Here is a 27,094-nt window from a genome sequence, read left to right as displayed (position 1 = left end):
TATTTCACCGAATTTACAGTTTCAAGGAACATGGTACAAAACGTAGTGCCATCAGCTTTGTCTAAACATTAAATAGGTGCAAATACACAAAGGTTAAAAAAAAACCAAGGAGCATACTTTACAACATAAATTACAGTACTATAAATATCTTTTATGTACATTATACATACTCTTAAGACACCATCTTAATATACAGCATATATTGTATTGATTTGCAAACTATGCAGTGCCTTAATAATATTATATATCAGAAACTTAAGAATTTATTTGCATCATTACACTTACAGTAAATGATTTCGTATCAGTGAGGCCATATCTTGGCTAGTTTATTTCCACCATTTAAATAGGGAATTATCCACGGAGACGACCATGTACGCGGATAGCAACAGTTTTCACACGAACATTTTCTCTCCCTCGTATGGCGATGGCTAGAAGAGGGGCTGTAGTGGGATGACAGTAGGGTGTGGGGAAAGCAGGGACGGAAACAGGGCATGGGGTAAAGGTGGGAAAGCCAGGTGGCTAGGATGAAGAACTGAAGCTGGAATGATTGGCATCTGGGGAGGAGCAACAAAAGGTGGCTGACTGCCGGGACAAAGCCGTGGTCCGACCGGTCCTACTGAGACCTGAGGTAACGATGCTCTGGGGAGAGCCGGAGCTTGGGACAGAAACTGTTGGTGGGGCTGAAGCACTTTGAAGGTGCCGGCGGCCGCGGCGGCAGCGGCGGCGGCGGCGGCGGCCGCGTGCTGCTGCAGGACAGCGTGGTGGAGAGAGGTCACGGAGGTAGAACATAAGGGCTGCTGCAGCGGCAAAGGCTGCAGAGGTGTGCTAGGGGCTGGGAGCGCCGCTGCGGGAAAAGTAAATTTGACCTTGTTGGCCAGCATGCTGGGCGGTAGGATGTGCTGGTAGACCTCACACGGCAGATTCCGGAATTTCTCGTGGTGTTCTATCGGGATCAGCAGTGCCTGTTCTGGTAAAGCTAACGGAGCCAGGATCTGCTCTGTCGTTACAAAGGTGTGACCACTGACGTGGGCTTCCTTGAACGGTAACGGCGGTTGTGTGTTCAGGATTCCCGAGTTAAAACGGAGCCACTCCGTCGATGCCTCGTGCATCTTCCCTTGGGGAAGCGCCTCTGCCAGTTCATAATGGCACAGGTATGATTTCGGTTGTGACTGTCTCAAGTTCCTTTCAGGATTAGGCACCTTGAAAGGGGTCTGCTTCTCGTGCACATTTATAGCCTCACTTCTTTCTTTGTGTTCCAGCAGGGTGTTGTCAAGTTCCCCTTTCCCTGGGGCACTGGCTCCGTAGACAGATGGGGCGTGCTCACTGGCCGTGTCTGCCGATTCCCCAGAAGGGTTCTCCAGCAGGAACTGCGCCGTCTGGCCCCCGGCTTCGGGAGGAAGGGGACTGCCCAGGTGCGAAGTCGGCTTGTCTTCCACTTGCTCTGTTTGGTCTGAGGTCCCCTCAGCATGCGCACTTTCTTGCGGTTTTATGTCCCCTTTTTTGTCTTCCCTTACTAACACATCCTGGTTATTGTCTTTCCTGGGATCATCTGTGTTCTCTTTGAGTTCAAAAGCTTCAAATCCGATGTGGAATTTGCTTCTTTTTCTCCTCCGTTTCCTTTTAGGCTTACAGGGAGCCGAAGCACGTGGTGGTCTCAAACATTCTTCTGGTAAGTAATTCTGTCGATTTAAACTTTCATCTGAAGAATAAGAATATGAATGTTGTCTACGTTTTCGATGGAATCTTTCTGACTCATTAATGAGAGAATTATACCCTCTTTTAACAGCCTGGTTCTGACTCAAGCGGCTCATGTCGTTTTGAAGAACGAGGCATCTGTGATCCTGACTACAGCTGGACATTTTGGCTTTCCAACTACAGAAAGTTCTGGAGTAAGTCAAATTATGTTTCCCAGAATGTATCATTGTTGGATTGGATTGTTCATTTAAAAAAACTGAGTTCTTTGTACAGTGATTTTTATACTCAGTGTTCTGGGCTTTACACATTTCTTCATTTTCACTTAAGCATTTGAACGATGATTTGGGCCTTTTATCAGGTAATTGATGTGAGTCCAATAATTGTTCTGCAGCTAGACACCGCTTTTCTGAAATTGTTTCCAGTAGATTTTTCCTAGTTATATCAGTGTAACTATTTTCTGATTCCATTTTGAAGTGAATTTCTGATTCTTTGGTTTTCTCCCCATGGTGATGCTGACATAACTTTTTTCTTTTTTTCTTCCTTCTACTTTTATGGAACCAGTGTTCATGAGTATCTTTCAACCTTATTTTGTTGTATTTCCCATCTAGAGTGTCCTGTTTCATTTGATTTTTGGTAAAATTGTATTTTTTTGCTTTTCTGATCCTACAGGAAATATTTCTATTCCTCTGACCCACAGTCTCATTTTTTCCAGAATTACAGTTATTGGAGGGACTGTCATCAACCAGAAGAGGAGTGATTTGTGTACATTCGTTTCCGCTACCTCCAAAGTCATAATCAGTGAGTCCTGCAACAGATGTGGTCTTGCATTCTGAAACTGGTCTCTTGCAAATGTCTTCTCCCTTCTGCTGAAAAGAAAGATCATTTAAGGGCGGCTTATTTTTATCCAGACTGCTGTTTAATTTGGTGGCCTTGAAGTCAAAACAGAGAGGATTACAGCTATAGGAAATTGATGGTTGAGTAGTTGTGTAAATCAGCATTTCTGATGGCCACTGAAGGATTGTGGACCCATCTTTGTTAAGTACGGGTACAAATGGCTCACATGGTCTTTTAGATAAATCTGTTTTTTTATGTAAGGTTCTATTTTCCTCTTCAGAATTTGAAGGAACCAACCTCTCAGGGCCATAATTTTTATTTGCAACTTCTACTGCAGATGCATCATTGTCCTTAACATTTTCCTCTGTGGTAGCTTGCAAAGATAGGCAATCATGAGCTAAATCAAGAACTGTGGATTTATTTCCTAACAATTCAGAACTGTTATCATTCATAGGTATGTCTTCATTAATAATAACATCTCCCAGTGTGATTTGATCTGATAATGGGACTGAATTTTGACAATTATCTGCCTCAGAAGATAAAGGCAGTTGAAACTGGCACAATGAAGGTAATAAAAATGTATCTTTTTCACTAGAAACTTCTTTCATCTCTTGAGTTTGAGCAGTTTCTTTGTCAGTGCACATTCCTTCTGGTGGATGAAAAGAGTTAGCTTTCTCCTCAGAACTCAAAAGCACATCTGTTGGTGAAGATAGTTGAAGATGACAAGCACCAGGGACAAATCTACTTTTTCTGCTAAATCCTTTTTCCACAGAGGCATCATCATTGTATTCAGAGAAGGCTGCAGCTGAGGACTCCAGCTTCACGGATGCTTTCTTTGGAAATGCAAAAGAAAAGCCAATTTTGTGTCTGTGAATTCCTTGGGCTTGATCCCCAAGTTGGTTATTTTTTGGTGTATAATTATTTGCACTTTCCAGATCTGCAGCAACAGTGGTAACATCTTTAGTATTCTCTTCACTATGAATCAAAGTATATTTGAAATCTTCCTGGTTATTAACTGAATCCACAACTCTTTGGGAAATTTCATTACAATTTTCTCTCACAGTAACAGTTGTTGACTTGAACATGGGGCCACTTCCAGGAGCACTACAAAAAGAAAAGTGTGTATTAGATAGGACACTTTTGAGGAAAAATATTCAAACATTTTTATTTTAGAAATGTCATTATAAGATTTCTTTTTCAAGTTTTAAAATCTTTGTAAAAGAATTACTTTCATATAGTATAGTTCCCTTCCATAGTGCTACGACGGCATTTAGTTATTGGTTATTGTTTGAGAAAACTTGGTCATGCTGTCTTGAAGTTACTTTTATAACTATTAATAACAATGTCAAGGCCACTCCTGTGCTCTCAACCAGTTCTTCCTGACCAAGATTCTTTAGACTCATGGTTTCTTCAGTGGTATTTTGGGGTATTGTAGAATCGCTAAAATAAAATTATTTAAGCCTGCAAATATATGGAGACTATGAAGAAGGTTTAAAAAACGACTTCAGAAGGGCTGGGAATTCAGTTCAATAATTCAATTCAGCCAATGTTCACTGAGAGTCCACCCCAGGCCAAACAGAATGCTGCAGTGCAAAATTAACTAAGAGATGATACTAACTTTAGAATTTTTTTTGACTTGCTATTCTTAATATTTAAAAATTACCCTGAAGTTATAAATAATATCATAATATATGGTAAGTATAGGGCAAAAGACTATTTACTTAAGATGTAATTTCTATTTATTTGGCATTGCAGTACACCATAAATAGGGGGTTCTTAATAAAAAGAACCATACTTTCTGGCAAATAAACAAGGAGCTACCTAAATATCATCTTTCCTGGAACAGAGTCACTCTGTGCAGAGTTTTCCATTCTATTAAATTTAGTTTCTCATAAGTTATAAATGCCCCCGAATTTCTTTTAGTTGAATCTTTTCTTTATCTAATCTCTAACACAATGGGCCATTTCACTGCTCTATTTGATATTAAGAAACAATACTGCTTCTTATTTTGCACATCTTTAGAGGCCCCAAAGTAATGGGAAAATTGTGTGTGTGTGTGTGTGTGTGTGTGTGTGTACCGTGAAATACCTACTGTTGCTGAAGAAAGTAATTTAGATAAGAAGTTCTGCTTCTTTTTTCTTTTCTTAAAGATTTTATTTATTTGAGAGAGAGAGCACAAAGCAGGGGGAGCAGCAGAAGAAGAGGGAGAAGCAGGCTCCCCACTGCACAGGGATCCCAACACAGGGCTTGATCCCGGGATCCTAGGAACATGACCCGAGCTGAAGGCAGATGCTTAACCGACTGAGCCACCCGGGTGCCCCAGTTTTGCTTCTTGTGCCTATCTTATTATTAACTCTAGTTCTCTCAATGTATTAGAATTTACATTTGCAAATGCTACTTTAGGACATTAAATTGCATAGGCCCTATGATTCTCTATAACATTAACTTGCACTTGTATAATTTTTCACTTATTACCACAGAGAGTAAAAATATCTCATTGGTATGATTGAATAGCAATTGTATGTGTTTTTAACAGTTCTCTAGAGGATTCAAAATACATTTAAAGTTTATTTTGCTTTTTCCAAACTTGACATCCCAAAGAATGTTATGATATAGCAATGTATTCCCTACCACTATATCCAGTATAAAATAGATTTACCATAAAATAGTTTCATTTTAAGCATAATAAAAGAGGCCTATTTATTTTGGGGTAGGTGGAGAGAGCACTCAAAAAAGTTGTCCTGTTTATAGCAGTTTCCTGGCCTGAATTATAAATTCTGAATTGTAACACTATAACTGTTCACTGTTAGAAGTAGGTCAAAGTTTAAGAGCTTTGAACTTCTAACAGTTGTTACTGTTTATTCACTGGAAAATTAATTTTGACTTGCCTCTGAAGTTCATAGGGTCTTCCTAACCTTTATTCTTTTTTTATAAAAGATACTTTCAAATAAAAGTTCTCCAAATTTTCAATTAAGAAGTAGTTCCTCTTAAAACTCATTTTTAAACAAAGGTTATGAGATGATGTCTTGTTCCCTTCTTCAACCGAATATTTTGAATTTCCACTAAGGAACAGAATGGCTTTCAGCTAAGTGTAAATAGCAGAGTAATGTGAAATTCATTTTTTTTGGAAAAGTAAAATTATAGGAATATTGGCTTTTTATTGAAATATGCATTAAACAGGTGTTTGCATAAATTCAAATTCAAATTACTGTCTGCAGCCCACAGAAAGCCATGAAAATGTGAGTCTCTTACTCTGGGTACAGAAATAAATAGAATTATGCCCTTTATTTCAATGCCTTTTTTTTTTTTTTTTGGTCATTATGTTTTAAGAAAACTTAAGATTTCATTGCACACTCACCACACAGTTTCCTTTCTTAGCTCGGCCAGCTTGTGCAGGCGTTGGAGTGCCTTTTCCTGTTTTCTTTCATCTTTCCTGGATTTAGATGCTACATTTCGAGCAAATTCCCTTTGTTTCAGTTCTTTGAGCCTCTATTAAGAAATATGGAAATGATTAATAGTATTTGGCTCTACGGCAATGTTAAAGTTACTATTATTATTGTTGGAATTTTCCAGTACATTATCTTTGACCTCATCTAAGGAAAATACATTTGTGACAACTCACTTTTATAAAAATATTTTTTGTATCTTTGGCTTGTGAAAATGCCAAAGCATGTTATTACATTATATTAAGGATATAGCTAAGCCTTAGCTAAATTGAAATTGAAAACTTTCATCTCTGCTTACTGATTCTTCTGCCAAGATTCTGTGCCTAATTCACATGGAAGTGTTGGAGTCTTATAGACCCCTAATTTTCAAACAAATTTAATAAGCTTGTATATTTCAGTTGTATATAATAAATTACATCATTTTGGTGTGCTGTATATTAGAAAGGTATCTGGGCCTTTTCATAATTTCTAAGAAGAGTAAATGTTTTATGTTAATCCATAAGGCAAATAACCTTTATGAATGTGATTTAGAACAATCCTTCCCCTCAAATATCAGGCACATTCCCCATATAATTCAAGATCTGGGAAGAAAAGTGATAGTGCTTTTTAGAAATACTTTTTACATTGGGCATATTTTTCATCTGTATTAAAGAGGCTCATATTTGGGGTTGAAAAAGTTTTGGCCAGAAAAAGAGAATGTCAACTTGAACAGAATTGATAAATAGCCATGTATGTGGCATGACTGAAGAGACAACAAAGTGGTCCTATGCCCCAAATCTTTTCATTATAGTCTTCCACGGAGAGAGTGTATAGTTATTAAAAATAAAGTACTATTTTTTTCTCATAAAGGCTCATGGTGTTATGCATTTGTGATATGTCAGAGTCTTTGAGTAGGACTCCAAGAGAATAAAGCATACACTAATCACATTTTTATGAAGTGATTAATAAAATCTTATTAATACCTTATACATATACGCTGATGTATGCCAGGGGCTTACAACAATGCCTGCTTTATAAAATGCCTGCTCAATATTGTTGATTTATATGTGAATCACTTAGAGCCTCCAAATTAGGAAATTTCTCACCTCAAAAAAAGTTAGTCATACTGATGAAATAATGTCAGACTCCTGGTGATCCTGAATTACATCTACTTAATTTCACCTACATAGGACCATAGCTTAAGCTTCAAATAATCTCTAATATTTTAACTGATGGGATTTATATAAGGTGTGTGTATATACATATATATAAGATTATTCCAGAATAAAGAATAATTACTTTCAAATAATCTATCATATTGATCATAAAAAAGATCTAGAATTAGAGTACAATAGGGCAAGAAAGTTTTAGCTCTAAATTTCAGGTATTCATAATCTTGGTCACCTCTATTTCCTAAAATTTTGACGTCATATCAAGACTTATTCAACAGACAATTACTGAGCCCTAGTGACAGTCACTCTGTTAAATGGCTGGGATTTTTAAAAAAGATTAAACAAAATGTCTTCACCTTTATATGGTTCTGTCTGTGTGTCTGTGAGTATGTGAGTAAGTGTATGTGAGTGTTTGTGTATATGCATTTTGCAGAAATAAGAAGAGAACACACACGGGAAGAGATAACACCAATCAGCGATTGAGGTACTTTTATTGTGCAATGTAAGGACAGAAGAGGGCTGCCTGAAAAACCCGAAGAAGGTTACCTGGGAAAAGTGACATCTGATTTGGACCTTCAAGGATATTAAAAACAAAAACAAAAACAAAAACAAAAACAAAAACATGAAGAAGAAGGGTTGGTTGTTGGAGGTGAGAGAATATTTCAGGGAAATTTTGTGTAAATGTAAAAATAGGAGCATGCGTGTTCTTTAAAAAAAGTGCAGTCAGAGAGAAATCCAGTTAAAGCAGATTGTATGTGTAGAAGTGATGAGAACTGATGAATTACAGGGTCTACCAAACCACACCTGTCTATCACATTCTGAAATGTGACTGGGTAGTAAGGAGGGCACATATTGCATGGTGCACTGGGTGTTATACGCAACTAATGAATCATCGAACTTTACATCGGAAACCGGGGATGTACTGTATGGTGACTAACATAATATAATAAAAAAACATTAAAATAAAAAAAAAAGAAATGTGACTGGAGGAAACACTGAAGGATTTTTTTAAACAATGCAGTGCTATAACGGGATCTTCATTTTATCAAGAATCATTTGGCATCAGTATGCATGAAATTTTGCCATGGAACAAGATTAAAGACAAGGAAATGCATAAGTAGGATACTGCAGTGGTCTAGGTAAGAAACACTAAGAGCCTTTTCTAAGGCAGTTGAAGTAGGGAGAAAAAGTAGAATTGGTGACTTATTTGATATGCATAATTAAGTGGCCTAAAGAATATTACCTTTACTGAGAAACACTACCTGCCATTGCAAGAAAGAGGCATTCAGTCAAGAGAAGGTTTGGGTGCTAAGAGGAGGATGCTAAGAGAATTTGAAAGAAAATAGAAACTAAATTCTCTAAAATAAACATTTAAAAGAATCAAAGTGCCGAATGAAATAAAGGGGGAAAAAAGTTGAACTATCAATGTAAGAATTAATGTTCAAAAAATTTTTTAACTATTATTTATAAATAATGATATTTTAACAATTTGAGATAATTTATTTCCTATAAGGTCCTTCGGGACATGACAGATGACAAACAAGAAAGTTCGACTTCACTATTTTTATTAAAATCTTTAAGATACAAATTAATTTCTATTACATATCTGCATATGTGATAGTAAAAGCATAATGTTTCTAACACAAAGTGAAACTTTTCTAAAGCAAGTATATGCAATGCCAAGAATTTCACTATTTACTGTTTCAAATTAACCATTATGATTTGAATTAACTGGTTTCCGTTGACAGAGCAGTTAAAGATCAAGGAGTCCGGGTTCGGGTTCGGGTTCGAATCAAATGCCAGTGCCGTTGTGTTTCTTGTGAATAAGTGAGTGATTGATGTGGCTGAAATCAGACTCTAGATGCGCATTTAGAGAACTGTATATTTAGAACGTACGTGTTGCTTTAGTCTCGTAGGGGTGGTCAAGAAACACCAAGCTACATTCAAGTGTCCCGACTGATGTCAATCTCCCTCTGTGGCCACATAATTCTCTTACCTCAGTGACAGACTACGTGATATCAAGGTAAATGAGCTTGCCTAATATTGATGGCCTATTTAGCTGCAGGGCTTATAGGCCAAACACTTTGGTTAGTTTAAGGCTAGAATTTATCAGCTTTGATATCTTTTCTTGTATTTTTCTAGAGCAAAAATAAACTCCTACATCACATTTTCTATCTAGTAGAGTAATTTTGAAAGGTAAATAATAGAAACCAAGTCAATGCTTTTGAGAATGCCAAATGGGAAGAAAACGTAAGTTCAAGCTCCACACAAAGAAATATACAAGATAATACCTGTGAGACTTATAGAAATACCAATGCTATTTCAAAAGCTTCCCAAACAATTTACTGACAGTCACTCAAAAGAAATTCTTAGTGGTAAATGTCAGGACAGAGATGACAGTCAGTAAGAATCAGAAAATTAGAAGAATGTTCAAAAGGATTTGTGGGAAGATATGGTCTAGCTCCAGTATTACAAAGCAAATGACAAGGTACACTGGCATATAATTCAATATATGCTTTGGAAATAGACAAATAGAGAATGGAAAAACAAAAGAAGCAGCATCCTTTGGTAACACTATCTCAGAGGGTCTAGGCTACTTTTCCACTAATTTACTATTAGTCTATAAAGAACCAAAATGTCACAAGGGCCACACGGGTCATTGATCCTCAGATATGGTCTCAGGAAACTCATGGAGCTGGATGGGTGGGAAAGCTATGATGATCCTGGCCTCAAGTTAGTGATGGTGTTTTCAGAGACTAGCAAAGTTTTAAACAATGTGAGAAAGAGTGATAGAGAAAGAGAGAGAGGAAGAGAGAGAACCATTTAGATAACTCATCATTTTGTGCTTAGCAAATGCTAAGGTAAATTACACTGTTTTATAATTGCAAATGAAACTTTCATGAATATTCTAGTATTTTGTACACTCGTTTAATTATATCCAATATGGGTTCCACAAACAGAAATGCTGGAGGAAAAGATACCCATTTGCACTGTTTGAGGTTTTCCAAACCACTGTTCCTAACTTTAAACCATTTTTATACTCCTCCCAACAGTAAATGAGAGTATATATCATATCCAGTATTGGGTAGCATCACTCTTAACTTGTTTAATTAATAGGGAATAAATAATATACCAGTAGCATTTTGCTTATAATTCTTTTGTTTCCTAGGAAAGCTGGAATATTTTTATGTACATATTAGTCACCCATATTTCATCTAGAATTGATATCGTTCCCTAAAATTTATTAAGCAATATTGCATATGTTACTTTGTTTGGTTCTGAAAATAAACATACAAGCAAACCCGGTAAGCATTATGACCCATATTCAGAGAAGACAAAACTGAAGCTAAGCAGATTTTAGAGTCTGGTCCAGAATCACATCGTAGAACCAGGACTGGAATCAGGATTTCCTGGAACATTTCCTATGATTTATCTCCTATATTTACTCTGCTCTATGGTTTTCAAGCTGTGCTTTTAGGTTGGGCTGACTTGGCTGCGATGCATATATCCATTTATCTCTCAGCAAGTATTAATTGAGTGTACATTATGTGTCAGCTGTTATTCTAAGCACGGTCGATACATCTGTGACACGGAAGAAAAAAAGCCTGCTTGTTTCTTGAAATGTTCATGAGAGTTGAGAAAGACAGACATTAAGACATATAAATAAGCTAGTTGTATACTTCAGGAGATAGTGAAAATTTCGGTGGAAGAAACAAAGTTAAAATGAGAGTGAGTGCAGGATACCAATTTCAAATACAGTGATTAGGAAAGGGTTTCTATTAGGTGACTTTTCTGTTTTTGTTTAACAATGACTGTAAATGCAATAGCTTAAAACAGCAGATTTATTATCTCACGGCTTCTGTCGGTCAGTAGGACTGTACTTTGCTCCATCAAGGCGTTGGCCAGGCTCCAGTCTCATCTGCAGGCTTGTCTTGGAAAAAATCATCTGCCAAACTCCTGGAAGTTGTTGGAGGAATTCATCTCCGTGTGGTGGTAGGACTGAGAGCTCTGGCTTCTGACCACCTGACAGCCAGGTCCACTCAGCAACCGGAGCTGCCAGCAGTTTCCTGCCCCATGACCCACTCACAAGCAGTCTTACAACAGGGCAGTTTCTTCTCCATCAGCAAGGAAGAGTCTCCATTCTGCTGAGACGGAGTCTTATATAACGCAATCTGTATAAAGCAACCTAATTAATGGCGTGACATCCCACCGCATTTTTCATATTTTATCAGTTAGAAACAAAGCACAGTTTCTACCCACACTCAACAGAAGTCTCACAGGGAGTCGACTGAGGGTGTGTCCCTCATAGAAGGTGTGTCTCCTCATTGAGAAGGTGATATTTGAGTAAAGACGGTGCTCTCCTCATGCAGAACAGTCAGAGTAAAAGGAGCAGTGAATTGAAGATTATTTGGTTTTCATTACTGCTCTTAGCTGCACGTTAGCACTGACGTTCCTTAGCTGCAAGTCTACAAAGGGCGGGGAAAAGAATGCTCTGAACCATAGCACTGGGCAAGTGACGGATGACAGAGGAGCAGAAAACTCAGGTCTAATTTCCTGATGGTTCTGCACTATACACAGGCACCACCCAAAGGTGGACAGTGCAGCCCTCCAGCCCTTTTCTGGGACATCCCTGAAGGAGAGTGATGAAAGGAAATCCTCCCAGTGTACAAACTTTGAATCAGTGAACCTTGCTGTTCATTTTGCTTGGGAGGGGAAATGGCCAGAAAAGATATACTGATTCATGGGCTGTGGCCCATGGGTTGGCTGGATGGTTAGAAACTTGAAAGGAACATAATTGGAAAATTAGTGACAAGGAAGTCTGGGGAAGATGTATGTGGCTAGATCCCTCTGAATGGTCTAAAAACGTGAAGCTATTTGTTTCCTGTGTGAATCTCCACAAAGAGTCACCTCAGCAGAAGAGGATTTTTATATTAATGTAGATAGGATAACATGTTCTGTGGGTATCAGACATCCTCTCTCTTCAAACACCCGTCACTGCCCAATGGGCTCATGAACAAAGTGGCCATGGGGGCAGGGATGGCAGTTGTACATGCGCTCGGTAACAGGGACTTCCGCTCATCAAAGATGACTGGCCACAGCTACTGCTGAGTGTCCGATCTGCCCGCAAGAGAGATCAGTACTGAGCCAAAAATAAGGAGCAAAGAAAACAAAACAGAAACATACTCGTAAATACAGAGCACAAACTGGTTGTCACCAGAGGGGAGGTGGAGGGGATAATGGGGAACATGGGTAAAGAAGATTAAAAGGTACAAACTTCCAGTTATAAAATAAATTAAGTCACGAGGGTATAAGTCCAACATAGGGAATATTGTCAACAATGTTGTAGTAACTTTGTATGGTGACAGATGGTAACTAGACTTATCATGGTGATCATTTTATAATGTCGAATCATTAGGCTGTATACCTGAAATTAATATAATATTGTATGCCAACTTCAATTAAAAAATTGTAAAAGATAAATAAAGAGTAGAAGCAAAACAAATAAAACACAGCAAGCCCTCACTACGGCACCATTCCCAGGGGTCATCAGCCAGGTCCGTGGTGGCAGGTTGATTAAATTGGGACAGCTTCCTTCATGAAAATGACAGTGTTTTCTTCTTCCTAGAATACATGCTTACTTTAGATATGCACCTGTCATTCCTCCATGCAATGCTTCTGCCAAAACTACAGTCCATGGACTTACAGAATGCCTTATTTACCATCACGGTATTCCACTCAACCTTGTTTTTGATCAAGGAACTCACTTCACAGCAAATAAAGTGTGACAATGGGCCTATGTTCATATAATTCACTGGTCTTATTGTGTTCCCCACTGTCCTGAAGTAGCTGGTTTGAAAGAATGGTGGGATGGCCTTTTGAAGACTCAGTCACAGCTCTACCTGGGTGGCAATACGTTGCAGGGCTGGAGCACCAGTATCTAGGAGGCTCTATATGCTCTGAATGTGTCCAACATACGCTGTTATTTCTCTCATAACCAGACTGAAAGGTTAAAAATCAAGGGGTACAAACAGGGATGGCCACTCTCAATATTATCCCAAGTAACGTACCAGGACATTTTTTACTTCCTGTACCCACAACCTAATGTTCTGCTGGTCTAGAAGTCTTAGCTCCAAATGGAGGCATAATTCTACGAGGAGACACATCGATGATTTCATTGAGCTGGAAATTTAATCTACTACATTGCCACTTTGGACTCCATATGCCATGAATGAATGAAGGTAGTTAATATGCTGAATGAGATGATATATCCTGATTATAAATGGGAAAATGGACGGCCACTCCACCATGAAGGTAAGGAAAATTATGTCTGGAATACAGGAGACCCTTTTTGATGTCTCCTAGAATTGCCATGTCCTATGATTAGAGTCAATGGAAAGCTACAACAATCCAATTCAGGCAGGATTATTAATAGCCCACAACCTTTAGTAACGAAAGTTTGGGTCACTTCACAAAAGAAAGAACCACAACCAGCTGATGTGCTTGCTGAGGGTGAAGGGAATAGGTGGTGAAAGAAGGCAGATATAAACACCAATAATAGCCATGTGACTAGTTACAGAAATGAGGACTGTAATTGTCATGGGCATTTCCTCCACATTTTATTATGAATAAGAATGTTTATTATGAATATTTATGAATATATATAACTTTTATTTTTTCCCTTCTTTATCCTCTAATTATACAACACAAGATGTATCAAATTTATACCATAGCACTTAAATATTAACTTTACATCATAGTATTAAAGTACTAGGGTATCAAGAAGAGTGAACACCACCCAACCACTTTGCATCCTCTTCTGAGGAGTGAATGTGTTTTTGGTTGTAGGCAGCATAGCTGTATCATGTTAGGAAGCATATGACCTGTCATTACCTTTACGTGGAGATTCACTATAGTTTACAGTGCGCCTATGGGTGAGAAGTTGACAAGGAGTGGACTTGTGATGGTTAAATGTATGTGTCAACCTGGCTAGGCCATAATATTTGGTCAACTATTTGGTCAATATTTGGTCAAAGCCAAGTATTTGGTCAAATGTCCTGATGTCACTGTGAAAGAACTTTTTGAAAAAGATTAATGTTTAAATCAGATGAGTAACCAGATTTACTCATTAAATCCTAGTAAAGCAGATTACCTCCCATAATTCATTCAATCAGTGAAGGCCTTAGGAGCTAAGACTAAAGTAAGTCTCTGGGGATGAAAAAATACCAGACAGCCTTTGGACTTGAGACAGTAACATCAACTCTTTCCTGGTTTTCCAGGCTGCTGGTCTGCCCTGCCAACTTTGGACTTGTCGGCCCCACAATTGTGTGAGCAAATTCTTTAAAATCTCTTCTTCTCATCTATCTATATCTATCTATCATCTATCTATCTATCTATCTATCTATCTATCTATCTATCTATCATCTATCTATCAATCTATCTATCTATCATCTATCTATCTATCTATCTATCTATCTATCATCATCTATCTATCATCTATCTATCTATCTATCTATCTATCTATCTATCTATCTATCTATCATCATCTATCTATCATCTATCTATCTATCTATCTATCTATCTATCTATCTATCTATCATCTATTTATCATCTATCTATCATCTAACTATGGATCTATCTATACATCTATCTCCCCCTCCACATATATAAATGCACACCTAGTTCTATTTCTCTGGAAAACTCTGATTAATAGTTTTTCTCCAGAGAATGGGTAGTCTAGCTGTGACGTCTGTGGTACACCTTGCAAATTGCCTTCACTTTATCAATTAGAACCTTCTACCTCATTATTAACAGAATTGCAATTTGGTGGCTAAGTAAAGTACTCAACTAAAATAGTAAAAATCCCAACCTTCTTTGTAAATAAGAGTGGCAAAGTGATACAATCATCACTAACTGAAGGGTAAGTAAATGTCTCTGAGGAGGATGTCCCTGAAAAAAAAATTTAAAAAAGATAAGCCTCATTAGAAGAAAAGTTCCCTTTCTGTTTTTGTTTTTTAACCACGTCATTTGCTTCCTACTCATGTGTAATTGTGAGTCTAAGATGGGCAGGAGCCATCTTTCAATTGTGAGGCTATCAGCTTGGCAGAGAAGGTCTAAATGCCAAAGACAGCAGAGCAAAAAAATAAAAAGATTCCTGTTCCCCAATAGCTTCATTGAATTACTAGGACTGATTACTTATGTAGTTTTGGAGGAAAAAAATTCCAATTTATTTGAGTTTTCTCTTACCTGCAGCTGAATATAATCTTAACTTATGTACTCACTTAGTGTGTGACTGGTTAACTCACTTCATATTCTTAGACCTTGGCCTCTGCAGATGAAGATGCTGATGATATAGAAGTTCTTTCTCGTTTTTACCTTCTAAGATCAATGTTTTCAATGCCATCATTTATGTTGGATTTAGATGATAGTAAATAACTGATACATTTAGAACAATAATTAGAATTACCTTGTTAGGTGGTCTCCCTTCTACAAGTAAATCCATTACTGCTTTGAATTACTCCAATACTCCTGTTCCTAGTTTTGTATTTCTTAGTAAGTTAATATATCACCCACTACTACTGTTTCCACGAGCTTAAAATTTCTTTTGAATTCCCCAGAGTTGTTTCTACCAAGAACTATTTTCAATGGCTTTTGAAAAACTAAGTATGATTTCTATCTTACATAGAAGTGATACCCTCAAAGAATTACAACTCAGTCACCATCTCTATTTCCTGAATCACTTTAGCTCTCCTGGAAGACACTATGCAGTGGGTACTATTAGAATATTAGCAAATACATTTCTTCAGAGAAGGTTAAGATATTCAAGTGAATGGTATCACACTTCATTGTGTAATTTCCTTCTAGTCATTATTTAATCAATGGCATTATGCTGAGTGAATCTGTGGAAGCCTCTTTTTAAAATTTCTTTTCCCATTACTATCATGAATGTGTATCATTTGGACATTTCTCATGGCAGCTTTAAAAGCATCTAATCTCTTAATGGCATATCAGATCTGAACAATATCTTTCCCCAAGGCCTCTCATTCTTTAGATTCCATTAACTCAAGTTTCTCTTTGTGGACAAAAACTCATTCTAGTTCTAATATAAAAGTCTTTGTAATCTGTATGTGTTCTGTCTAAAACTGATTTTCCAACCATTCAGTTCATTTTCTTAAGTGCTGGATCAGAAGTGTCTCGTGCATTGTAAGTGCTCATGAATGCTTGTCAAATTGAATTGGCACAGGATGGCAGTGATTAATTTCCTCGTACAATAGGAAGCTTTGAAAATTTACTAACAAAAATCTCAATAAGATCTTTGGTAGTACAAGGGAAGCAATGGAAACTCTGGTACAAAAAATATTGACACTTGTATTTAAAAATACACAAACAATTTGAGGGACCTGAAATTGAACAATAGTTAAAAATTATGGTTTAATTTAATTTTTTTATTTTTTAAAGATTTTATTTATCCATTCGACAGAGATAGAGACAGCCAGCGAGAGAGGGAACACAAGCAGGGAGAGTGGGGAGAGGAAGAAGCAGGCTCATAGCAGAGGAGCCTGATGTGGGGCTCGATCCCATAATGCCGGGATCACGCCCTGAGCCGAAGGCAGACGCTTAACCGCTGTGCCACCCAGGCGCCCCTATGGTTTAATTTTGAAAGGAAATACCATGTGGCTATTACCAATAAGAATTATAAAATATTATATTGTTGTATTATGCTATTTTTAAAAATAGCACGCTAATAGTTTATAATATAATCAAATGTATCTGCATCTGTAGAGTAAAGATGTCAGAAAATATGCCAAATGTTGATATTTCTTTTTGTAGCATAAAATCAGAAGAATCGTACTTTTACTTTTCACTGTATGGTATTTTTCCATTTTTTTCTTACTAGTATGTTTTATTTTTACTAAGGAGAGATTTTTTAATTTAAATTTGAAATACTAAAATTAGATATATTTTAAAACTGAAACAAAAATTGCCATTATGTGGATCCTCTCATCATATACTTATATCTGTGGCCTAATAAATAAATTATTCCAAATACTTCTAAGCTCTCTCAATATGCACAAGGAAATCAATACAACCCAATAAAAAAGACAAAATCAAACTCATGAATTTTTATGTACACGATTTTTAACAATATGAAATATTTGTGGATTAATATTTTTATCATCTCTTTGGTATAAATATAATGGAAAATAATATATAGGGACAATAGTCAAACTCTGTGGGAAATACAATATTATACTACAGAGATATAGATACATTTTTTACTCTTTCTTTTTGTCTCTCTCAAAAATATTTATATATGTAATTGCAAGTGACTTATCATTTCGCATATAATGAAATTATGAGTGAAGGCTCAGCAAACATACTCTATTCTATGGAGGAATTTACTTTGAAGTAACTTTATGGCTATGGTTCTTAGACATGTAATAAAGGTAGAGTATCAGTTGTGTTATTAGGCAGTTTTGCTTATGATTAAAAATAACTTCTGTTTGGAAAATTGTGTTTGGGCTGAGAAGAATGTGAAGGATTTATGAACACTTGGTAAAAAGCCATCACTGGTGACCTCCCTGAGTGAAAACTAAATTTGTCTCTTGTCAGAACCATAGAAGTATACGCATGGAAGCCTTTGTAAGAGAGAATAATTCCTATATGTGAGATATGGCTCACCTATCTACCCATTTGGTCCCCTCTCTTGGCAACTAAATTGTAACAGAATGCCAAAGGACAGAGCTCCAGAACTGCTGGGGGAATGTGAAGATCCCAGCTGGAGAGAAAAATACCTGGTATGATTTGATGGCCTGTGTTTTTTAAGTGAAAATGTGGAGTATCTCCAGGAAGCTGGATTTTTAGTATTTACTTGAGCACATTATTATCCCAAATAAAATTGGAATTGGAGATATATCAAGAAATTGCCCAAACTCTACCATTTCTATGGTGATATCTCCTTTTTTCTTTTTTTTCTTTATTCCATTCGCTTTATTCTATTCAAGCATACTAATTTGCCAACTCAACAGAAATCTGTTTCTTCTATTACAGTGAAACAGCAGTAAATTTTGAACAGAAATACACAGCAGTAGGTCTTCTTTTTTTTTCACAAATTATATACTAATGTACTTCATTTTTAATATTATTTTTTATTTCAAGTTTTTATTTAAACTCTAGTTAGTTAAAATATATGGTAAAATTGGTTTCAGGTCTAGAATTTAGTGATTCATACATACATACATACTTACATCCATCCATCCATACATACTTACATACAACACCCAGTGCTCATCCTAACAAGTGCTTCCCTTAGTCCCCATCACGCATTTAGCCCATCCCCTATCCACCTCCTTCCATCAACCCTCAGTTTGCTCTCTATAGTTTATTTATATATTTTTTGGCTCTTTCTTTTTCTTTTTTTTTAAGTTTATTTCTTTATTTTTTATTATGTTCAATTAGCCAACATATAGTCTCTTATAGTTTGCTTCCCAGTCTCTCTCTCTCTCTCTCTTTCTTTTTTCCCCCCATCTCCAATGTTCATCTGTTTCATTTCTTAAATTCCACATATGATTCAAAGGGGCTCATGCACCCCTATGTTTATAGCAGCATTATCAACAATAGCCAAACTATGGAAAGAGCCCAAATGTCCATCAACTGATGAATGGATAAAGATGTGGTATATATATATAATGGAATATTACTTAGCCATCAAAAAGAATGACATGGATAGAGCTAGAGCATATTATGCTAAGCAAAATAAGTCAGTCAGAGAAGGACAAATGCCATATGATGATATCTTAGAATATACTTTTATCTTATATTTTAGAAAATCAATATCATATTTCATTTTTCTGAATTTTTCAATTTGACTCATATATTTGTTTTGCAGCAATGGTTCCTACAAGTATGTTTTAAGAATTTAAAAATAAATTTATAAAAAATGCATGTAATAAATATTTAATTTTGTTCATTTTTATATAAATTATTAAAAATTAATGCTTTCACTGGGTAATTATAATGGAATTAATTTGTCTTCCTATCAAGTAGTTTTCTTAAATGAAACCAATGGGATTGAGTCAATACTACTCCATTATTGCTTTCTGTTGACAATAGACTTATTCTTGATAAAACAGTACAATTGTCCTCACAAGAGTTCTAAAAAGGCAAAATAAAAAAAAATAGGTTTTATAACTTAATTACCTTAAGAGTTTGGGCAGCTTCCAAAGAAACTACTATATTAAAATTTTAAATTAAAGAGTTTTAAGTGTGGCAAAGGAGTGTTGGTGATATTTCACCTCCAAACACTGAAATTAATTATAAACTTGGTCAGAGTAACAGAACAAAGGCAAGTTATGTTTTTTGCTTTTATTTTTATAACTCCAGTGCTAATCCGACCTCTTTTACTGGCTATCGATTTAAAAATAATTCGCTAAAACTCAAACAACAGTGTGGCAACTTGCATTCTGTGTGAACTCAATTTTGTGTCATCATGGAAAAATTAGAAAGAGCTGCTTGTTGTTTACAGAAAATCTGTATTGTACTAGGTAAACAAAACACATTCAATAAAGTAAAATATTCTATACTAAGTTTCTACTAAGTTTCATCTTTAAGCTTACTATGTGGAAGTATTTAAATGTAGTGGTTTTAATTGAGCTGTCTTTCTAAAGTCTGCTAATCTGAATACTTAATACCTATTAATATAGTTATCCTATAGCTCTAACCATGGATACCTGTCTATGGTAGACATAATAATGGTTCCCCTAAGATTTTACCAGAATAAATTTATACCGCTAATGCCCAGAACCTGCAAATAGGTACCCTGAATGGCAAAGAGACTATGCAGATGTGTTTAACTTAAGGACCTTGAAAGAGGGGTATTTTTCTTAATTATCCAGGTGGGCCAGATATAATCACAAGCATTCATATAAATGAAAGAAGAAGGAGGATAGTCAGTCAGAGAAAGAGATGTGATAACAGAAGCAGAGGTGAGAAAGAGAGATTTTAAGTATTGCTTCACTGCTGCTGGCTTTGAAAATGGAGGAAGGGAGTTATGACCCAAGGAATGAATGTGCCTCTTAGTGCTGGAAAAAGCACGGAAATGGTTTCTCCCGTAGCTCCTGCAGAAGGATCACAGTCCCACTGACACTTTGCTTTAAGACTTCTGACATCCACACCATAAGGCAAGTTTGTGTTGTTTTAAGCCACTACATTTGTAGTAATTTGCTGCAGCAACAATGGGAAACTAATACAGTATCTAAGATACAATTATTTTCTAGTGCAAATTTACCATAACAGAACAGTACAGCATGTTTGGGGGAAAGATTAAATTTAAGCCACAAAATTGATCAGGAGTCTAGGTTTCATTAATGGTAATCTGTATGACTTTATAAATCATATTATAAAGAAGTTTGTGTCCTTATTTATTAAATGTAAGATTTCTGACTTAGAATTTTTTGGAAAATCAAAATAAAACAAATTTGATTATGCTTCTCAAACTATAAAATGTGGTGTAATCATATGACATAAGTTGCCATTTTTATTTTTTAGATGATAAAAACTTTCATAATTTGAACCTGCAAGCCTAAATTTCTATAAGCATTCCTTCATTAGAGTCAACAATGTGATAGTTCGTATTAAAAACTAATCTCTATTTGTTTAGCTTGTTATAGTGTTTGTCCCTGTAATGTCAAAATGTAATTCAACAGTATGATTTATTTCCTAGGCCTAAAACACTATTGAAGGTATTACTGAAGCAAAGAGATGGATAAAGGAATGCCTCCAAATATCAACAACATAAAATTTGGCAGAATAAAGTATATCATATATGGGATACAAAGTGATATTTTTTCAGAAGAGAAAGGTATCATATTTCAGAAGGGATTTTTAAAGAATTGTAAATGAGCTTTGGGTAATTGTTAAAAACAAAACAACAGCAATAAAAAAAAACAGAAAAGAGAATAAAGGGCATCACAGGTAGTTTTTAAGTCAGAAACAATGATGTCAGGATGTAGAAAAGAATGTTTAGAGTTTAACATGACAAATGTAGAATGGTGAGAGAATGTATGAGTTTTCTATTTCTGCCTAAATAATCATCACAAACTAAATGGCTTAAAATGACACACATGTATTAGCCACAAGTTCTTCAGTCAAAAGTCAGACACAGAGCTTCTGTGTTGTGTGCTCAGGGTAGACAAAACTGAAATCAGGGCGACAGTCAGACTGAGTTTTCAACTGGAAGCTCTAGGGAAAAATCTGCTTCCAAGTTAATTCTTACTGTTGGCAGAATTTAGTTCTTTGCGGTTGTAGGACTGAGACATCTGTTTCCTTGTTGGCTGTCAGCCAGAGACCTCTCCCAGCTACTAGACGCTGCTGCATTCTTCGTCGTGTAGCGCCCGCCATCTTCAAAGCCATCAACTGAGAATTTCTCATGTGTCAAATCCCCTTCATTTTCCAAATGTCTGAATTCTTAGACAAGCCAGAGAAAACTGTTTTTAAAGGGCTTATGGGATTAGGTCAAGTCCAATGAGATAATCTTAAAGTAAACTAATTTGGGATCTTAATTGCATCTGCAAATTCACTGCACAGTACAACATAGATTAATGCATAATTGAACAACTGGGAGAAGATGAGTGTACATAAGGGCCCAGGCATCTTGAGGGTTATATAGCATACTACCTACCACAAGAATAAAGCAAAGATGATATTAAAAAGGAAATGCATTACTCATAAGGGTAGAAAAGCTTGAATATTGTGTTAAAATGCTTGGATTCTGTTCTATAACTACACAACATTGGAACAATAACCCCCCTATATATTTTTTATGAAGCTTTTAGTACTAACCCAGCAATTTCAAGTGAGTTGAAAAATGTGTGATCCAGCAAATATTTTCCTTCCCTTTCTTTTCAGTGATTGAATAAGATAAAATAGAATTAAGAAAAAATAAAAATAGCAGTTCTTCAAACCAAGAAAATGAGATAGAAGTGGACCTAACTAAATGTTTGAAGAAATCTAGATTACAAAAAATCCAATGAAATGGCAGGGATGGGAAATACAGGTAAGGAACATGGCATCCCAGAACACTGAAGTTAAGTGTGGTGATTCCAGAAGGGAAAACCAGGGACTCTGCAAGCTGGACTGATAAATATAAAAACGATAAGTGGGTCTTGATGTGACTATCAGACTAATTTTACAACTGGACTTTGAACAGGTAGACCAGTGGGTCTCTTCCAGCAAAATAAAGACTTCCTACTATCACAACGAAAGAAGGGCACATCTGTTCTAGGTAGGTATTCCCCATAAAATCACCCCAGATGGAATCATGCCTCAAAACATACTGGACCTGTAAACACAAAGTCCAGAATCTGCACCACACTTGAAGGAAGAGACACATTGGAAATACATTTATAGACTCCAGCTCTCTGTTCTTAATCGTCTTAGTCCTGCTGCAGAAAAAGAGTAACAGATCCCCTATACAGAAATGAGAATGAAACATAATCAGTAATGCTGAATGATAGGGAAAAATAAAAATTCAAATTTCTGAGGGAAAATTATTTGAATCCAGAATTCTATAATCAAGCAAATTTTGAGGTCAAAGAAAATATTTTTCAACCTGCCAGAGCAAAAGATTTTGTTATCTGATTACCATAAATATGATTTTTTGTCAGAATAAACCACAGCAAAAGAAAAAAGAGGAAGGACATAAGAAAAGGACAACATGAAATACAAGAATCAATGGCAGGTGAGTATTATCAAAATGAATCAAAGAAAGCTTCCAAGAAGTTAAAAGCAAGACTTTGGAATCTTAAAGGCAAGGATAGTTTTCAAGCAAGAGGATTTAGTAACAAAGGGTTACATTCCCTTCTTTATGTGTCAGTTACCAACTTGGTTCTGTGAAAACGATGACTTTATCATAATAACATGTATATTGGTGTAGGGCATTAAATAATTCAATATAAAACAACACATTGAAGACTTACCTACAGTTGTAGAACAGAATGGGTAGTATTTTTTAACATTTTTAAAGTATCTAACTTTAAAAACTATGAAGTAAGGGAAAAGTTAAAATGTAGGCAAAGTTCTTTATCTTTTACATCAGTGGGTCGGTATATAATTTTTAATGTTGATGGATCAAGAAATAAAGAAGAAAACATTTGAAGTTAAAAAGGAGACTACTGGGTACCGTATGGATAACAGGAGACTTAATAAAAAACATTTGGTGGATGTGGAAAAGAAAGAAAAACACTAAATTTTTCATCTTTCATAATGGGACATCAGAAATCAGGCAAAAATTAACAAGCCAATAAAAATAAATGATAATACACAATTTTCATAAGAAAAACTTTTAAAATGTTTAAATTTGGTTACCTTCTACATCTGAGAATGAGATAAAACAGGATTTTTACATATAATTCTGGGCCATTCTATAGGTTATAAGTATTTGCATATATTTTACTAACAATTTTAAACCTGTTTTACATTTAAAAATAACTCAAATATTCAAATGGTCAGGAGCAAACATTTAAAATATGGTAACAATAAACTAGAAGATATTATATGGACAGAATTTAATTATCCCTATATAATACTGTCTCTATTACCTTTAAACAGAAAATGGTTCTGTTTTAAAACCTGGTAAACATAGATGGGGTTCCATTTCTAAGTTTCAGAGAATACTAATGAACTAATATTATAAACAAGCTCTCCATCAATCCTTGCTTAGAAATAGTGCTAAGACCAAGTCATGACTCAACTAAAATTATTAAGGATGGATTAATAAGAAACTCAGGACTTAATTTTTTTTTATCCTTTTTAGAGACAGTTTCACATGATTAAAAGGTTTTAACTCCTTCTACGCTAATAAATTCCTCATTGACTCAAAGAAGTAGATTTTACACCCTTAGAAAATGTAATGCTGCAATCATGCTTGTAAATTTCAATACATACTTACTTTCAAATGCCAAGCCATGGTCAAAAAAAATAATCAACTGGTTAGCTAGTATTTACACCTCTAAATTATATAATTGGACAATGATTGATAATATAGCACTGGATTCGCACAAACTTTTGTTCTAATTCCCCATTCTACCATTTTTTAACTATTTCATCAGTTTTCCTTATTTGTAAGATGGAGATAATAGATATATCTACTTGATATAGTTGAGGTAAAAATTAAATGAACAAAAGTGTTCAAAACATTTAGCACCATTTCTGGCTTAGAGTAAGAGTGCTTAAATGTTACAAATTTTTATACAATATACCTAGTGACCCTAATGTTATAAAGGGTGGGTTTCTAGTAATTTGTATTTGATGAGCATTAAATTAGATACACACATTCCTGGGGATAGTTGAGAATAGAGACATAGATGTGGATGATAAAACTGGAGTATTACGGATCTGTATGGTTGGAAAACTGACCTACTATGGCATTAAGATTTGGCCAAACTGTGGCTGGAGACAATTTACAACTCTTTCGAGAAAATAGTCCCTAATGGCAGGAATTCCTTCTTTGTTATGCCTGAATAATATTCTGTCCTACATATGTAAACACCACATCTTTATCCTTTAATTCATCAATGGACACTTAGGTTGTTTTCATACCTTGGCTATTGTAAATAATGCTGCAATAAACATGGGGGTACAGATATCTCTTCAAAATACTGATTCAATTTCCTTTAGATATATAGCCAGAAAAGGGATTGCTGGGTCATACTGTAGTTCTAGTTTTATTTTTTTGAGGAATCTCCACACTGTTTTCCATAATGGCTGCACCAGTTTACATTGCTGCCAACAGTGCACAAGGGTTCCCTTTGCTCCACAACCTCAACAACACTTGTCATCTCTTGTCTTTTTGATAATAGTCATTCTAACAGAATGGTTTCATTTGCATTCCCTGATGATCGCACCATTTGCAAGAGCATGGATGAATCTGGGGGATATTATGCTAGTGAGGTAAGTCACATAAAGAAAGACAAATACTATTTGATCTCACTAATATGTGGGATCTAAAAAAGTGTAGCTTATAAAATCAGAGAGTAGAATGGTGGTTTCCAGGGTCTGGGGGGGTGGGGGCAATGGGGAGATGTTGATCAAAGGGTATAAACATTCAGTTATGCAGGATGAATAAGTTCTGGAGACCTCATGTATAGCAAGGTGACTCCAGTTAATAATATTATAATACTGTATTGTATACTTGAAGTTGCTAAGAAAGTAGATCTTAAATGTTCTCACCACACACAAAAACTATGTGAGATGATGGATGTGATTTATAATTAACTTGATTTGGTAATCATTTCACAATATATATGTATCAGGTTGTGCATCTTTAAAATATCATGCTGCGCAATCTAAATATATATAATCTGTTAGTTATGCCTCAGTACATCTGAAAAAAATTCCTAATGAAGTGGCTCTGACTTATTATTTCTAGGTTATGCTGCTCATTACAGGGGGAGCAATTAAGACATAGTCTTTTTTTTATCTGATCTGAATGATACGATGGTTTTAAACTCTGCAGTTGTGCATTCCTTAGCTGAGATTCCTGGTCAGAATAAAAGGCAGAGTGTTCACACAAGAACAACAAAAATTATGTCAAATAAATTTCATTTACTTCACAAAATTGGAATTAAGCTTATAGCCTAAGTAATGATGAAGGAAATAAGATCAGTTACAAATGCCATGGTTTCTATAAGGTAAAAATAGGAAACAAAATACTCAGAACACTCAAAACACTCAAAATAGGAACAAAACACTCAGAAGTAACAACTCAGCTGAACTGTGACCCAATAGGCATTTCCGGCTTGAACTGTCATGAAGAAGACTCTAAGTACAACAGTCAGCTACATCCTCGACACAGGGACAACAAGCAATACATTTTGAGACACTAGGTGACCAAATTTATATGAGTTGCATTTTGGTATGTTTTTAAGCACATTTGGGGGGAAGAGGTAGCCAAACATGTATATAATTTGGAAATTTTTAACAAGTATATACATACATATATATATATATATATATATATATATATATATATACATACATATATATATACATATATATATATATCTCAAGTATATATATATGCAAGATATATATATATGTTGGAAATATATGGGAAATATGGACAATAATGGAAAGTGTCATGCAATATTGCAAACATACACACACGGATAAATTATCTCAAATCTCACTTCTATTTTGAAAATACACCCATTATTACATAACAAGCTCTAAGATAAAGATTTGCACCTAACAAAGCATAAAAAAGAAAAAAATAAGTCAAAGAGGATGCAACTCATCACCTCTGTGATTATTCACAGGTAAAAACAGTTTTCTAGAGTTTACGATAATATTTAGAGCAAAAATATTCATTAATAGTTTATTAAATCACAAAAGTCTTTCATACCAGAACAACCTATTCATGCCCTTAGGAATTAGTACCCAGAGTGTTAACCGTGAACATTCACCATTCAAGTCTCCTGCCGAGTACAGTGTAATTGACCTATGGCCCCTGCTGGATGACTTGGGAAGAAGAATCACCACACTCAAGCAGAGGCTATGCTTGCCAGCAGCTTCTGTAAGTGTGACTGAGCATGGCATCAGTACCCATGCAGACCCATTCCTGGGAGACCTGGGGTTTCTGTAATGGCTGAATTTGACTTAAAGGTCCCACATAAGCCTAGTCAAAGTTCTCATTATGTTCTGTTCCAGTCTGAGACTATATCCACTCCAGTCTTCTTAATAGGTTTCACATTTTCACTACAGTCTGAAGGTTCCTCCTACTTTTTCTGGTTCCTTCTTCTTTATAATTTATAGTCATTTCCTCCAATAAATATCTTAAATGTCCAATCCAGCGAGCTTCATGGAAAACCTAAAGAAGCACAAGTTAGGCCAGGAGTCATCAGAGAAAACAGGTGGCAAGATGGAGTTTTGTAACTGGTTCAGCCACTGCTTGATGGGTAACCAATGTGAGGG

General features: G+C 35.7%; 1 protein-coding gene and 1 long non-coding RNA gene across 3 annotated transcripts in view; one reads left to right on the top strand and one right to left on the bottom strand.

Moving 5' to 3' along the window:
- Positions 1 to 428: 428 nt before the first annotated feature.
- ZNF804A (zinc finger protein 804A) overlaps positions 429 to 27,094 on the bottom strand; it is a 269,546-nt gene continuing 242,880 nt past the window's right edge. The window contains exons 3-4 of the mRNA XM_026489559.2: positions 5,888 to 6,018; positions 429 to 3,633 (exon numbers count right to left, since the gene is read on the bottom strand). Coding sequence (XP_026345344.2) covers positions 429 to 3,633; positions 5,888 to 6,018 — 3,336 coding nt within the window. The remainder of the gene's footprint in view (positions 3,634 to 5,887; positions 6,019 to 27,094) is intronic.
- Positions 14,368 to 25,066, top strand: LOC130544523 (uncharacterized). 2 transcript variants are annotated; one of them, XR_008960857.1, is made up of 4 exons: positions 14,368 to 14,451; positions 22,332 to 22,406; positions 22,789 to 22,862; positions 24,982 to 25,066. It is a non-coding gene; the product is annotated as an uncharacterized LOC130544523 (long non-coding RNA). The 2 variants fall into 2 exon arrangements; XR_008960856.1 differs by lacking the exon at positions 14,368 to 14,451 and adding an exon at positions 22,062 to 22,178.

Source organism: Ursus arctos, unplaced genomic scaffold (genome assembly GCF_023065955.2).
Source record: "Ursus arctos isolate Adak ecotype North America unplaced genomic scaffold, UrsArc2.0 scaffold_1, whole genome shotgun sequence".
NCBI classification, from domain to species: Eukaryota; Metazoa; Chordata; class Mammalia; order Carnivora; family Ursidae; genus Ursus; species Ursus arctos.
This window is presented reverse-complemented; position numbering and strand designations above follow the sequence as displayed.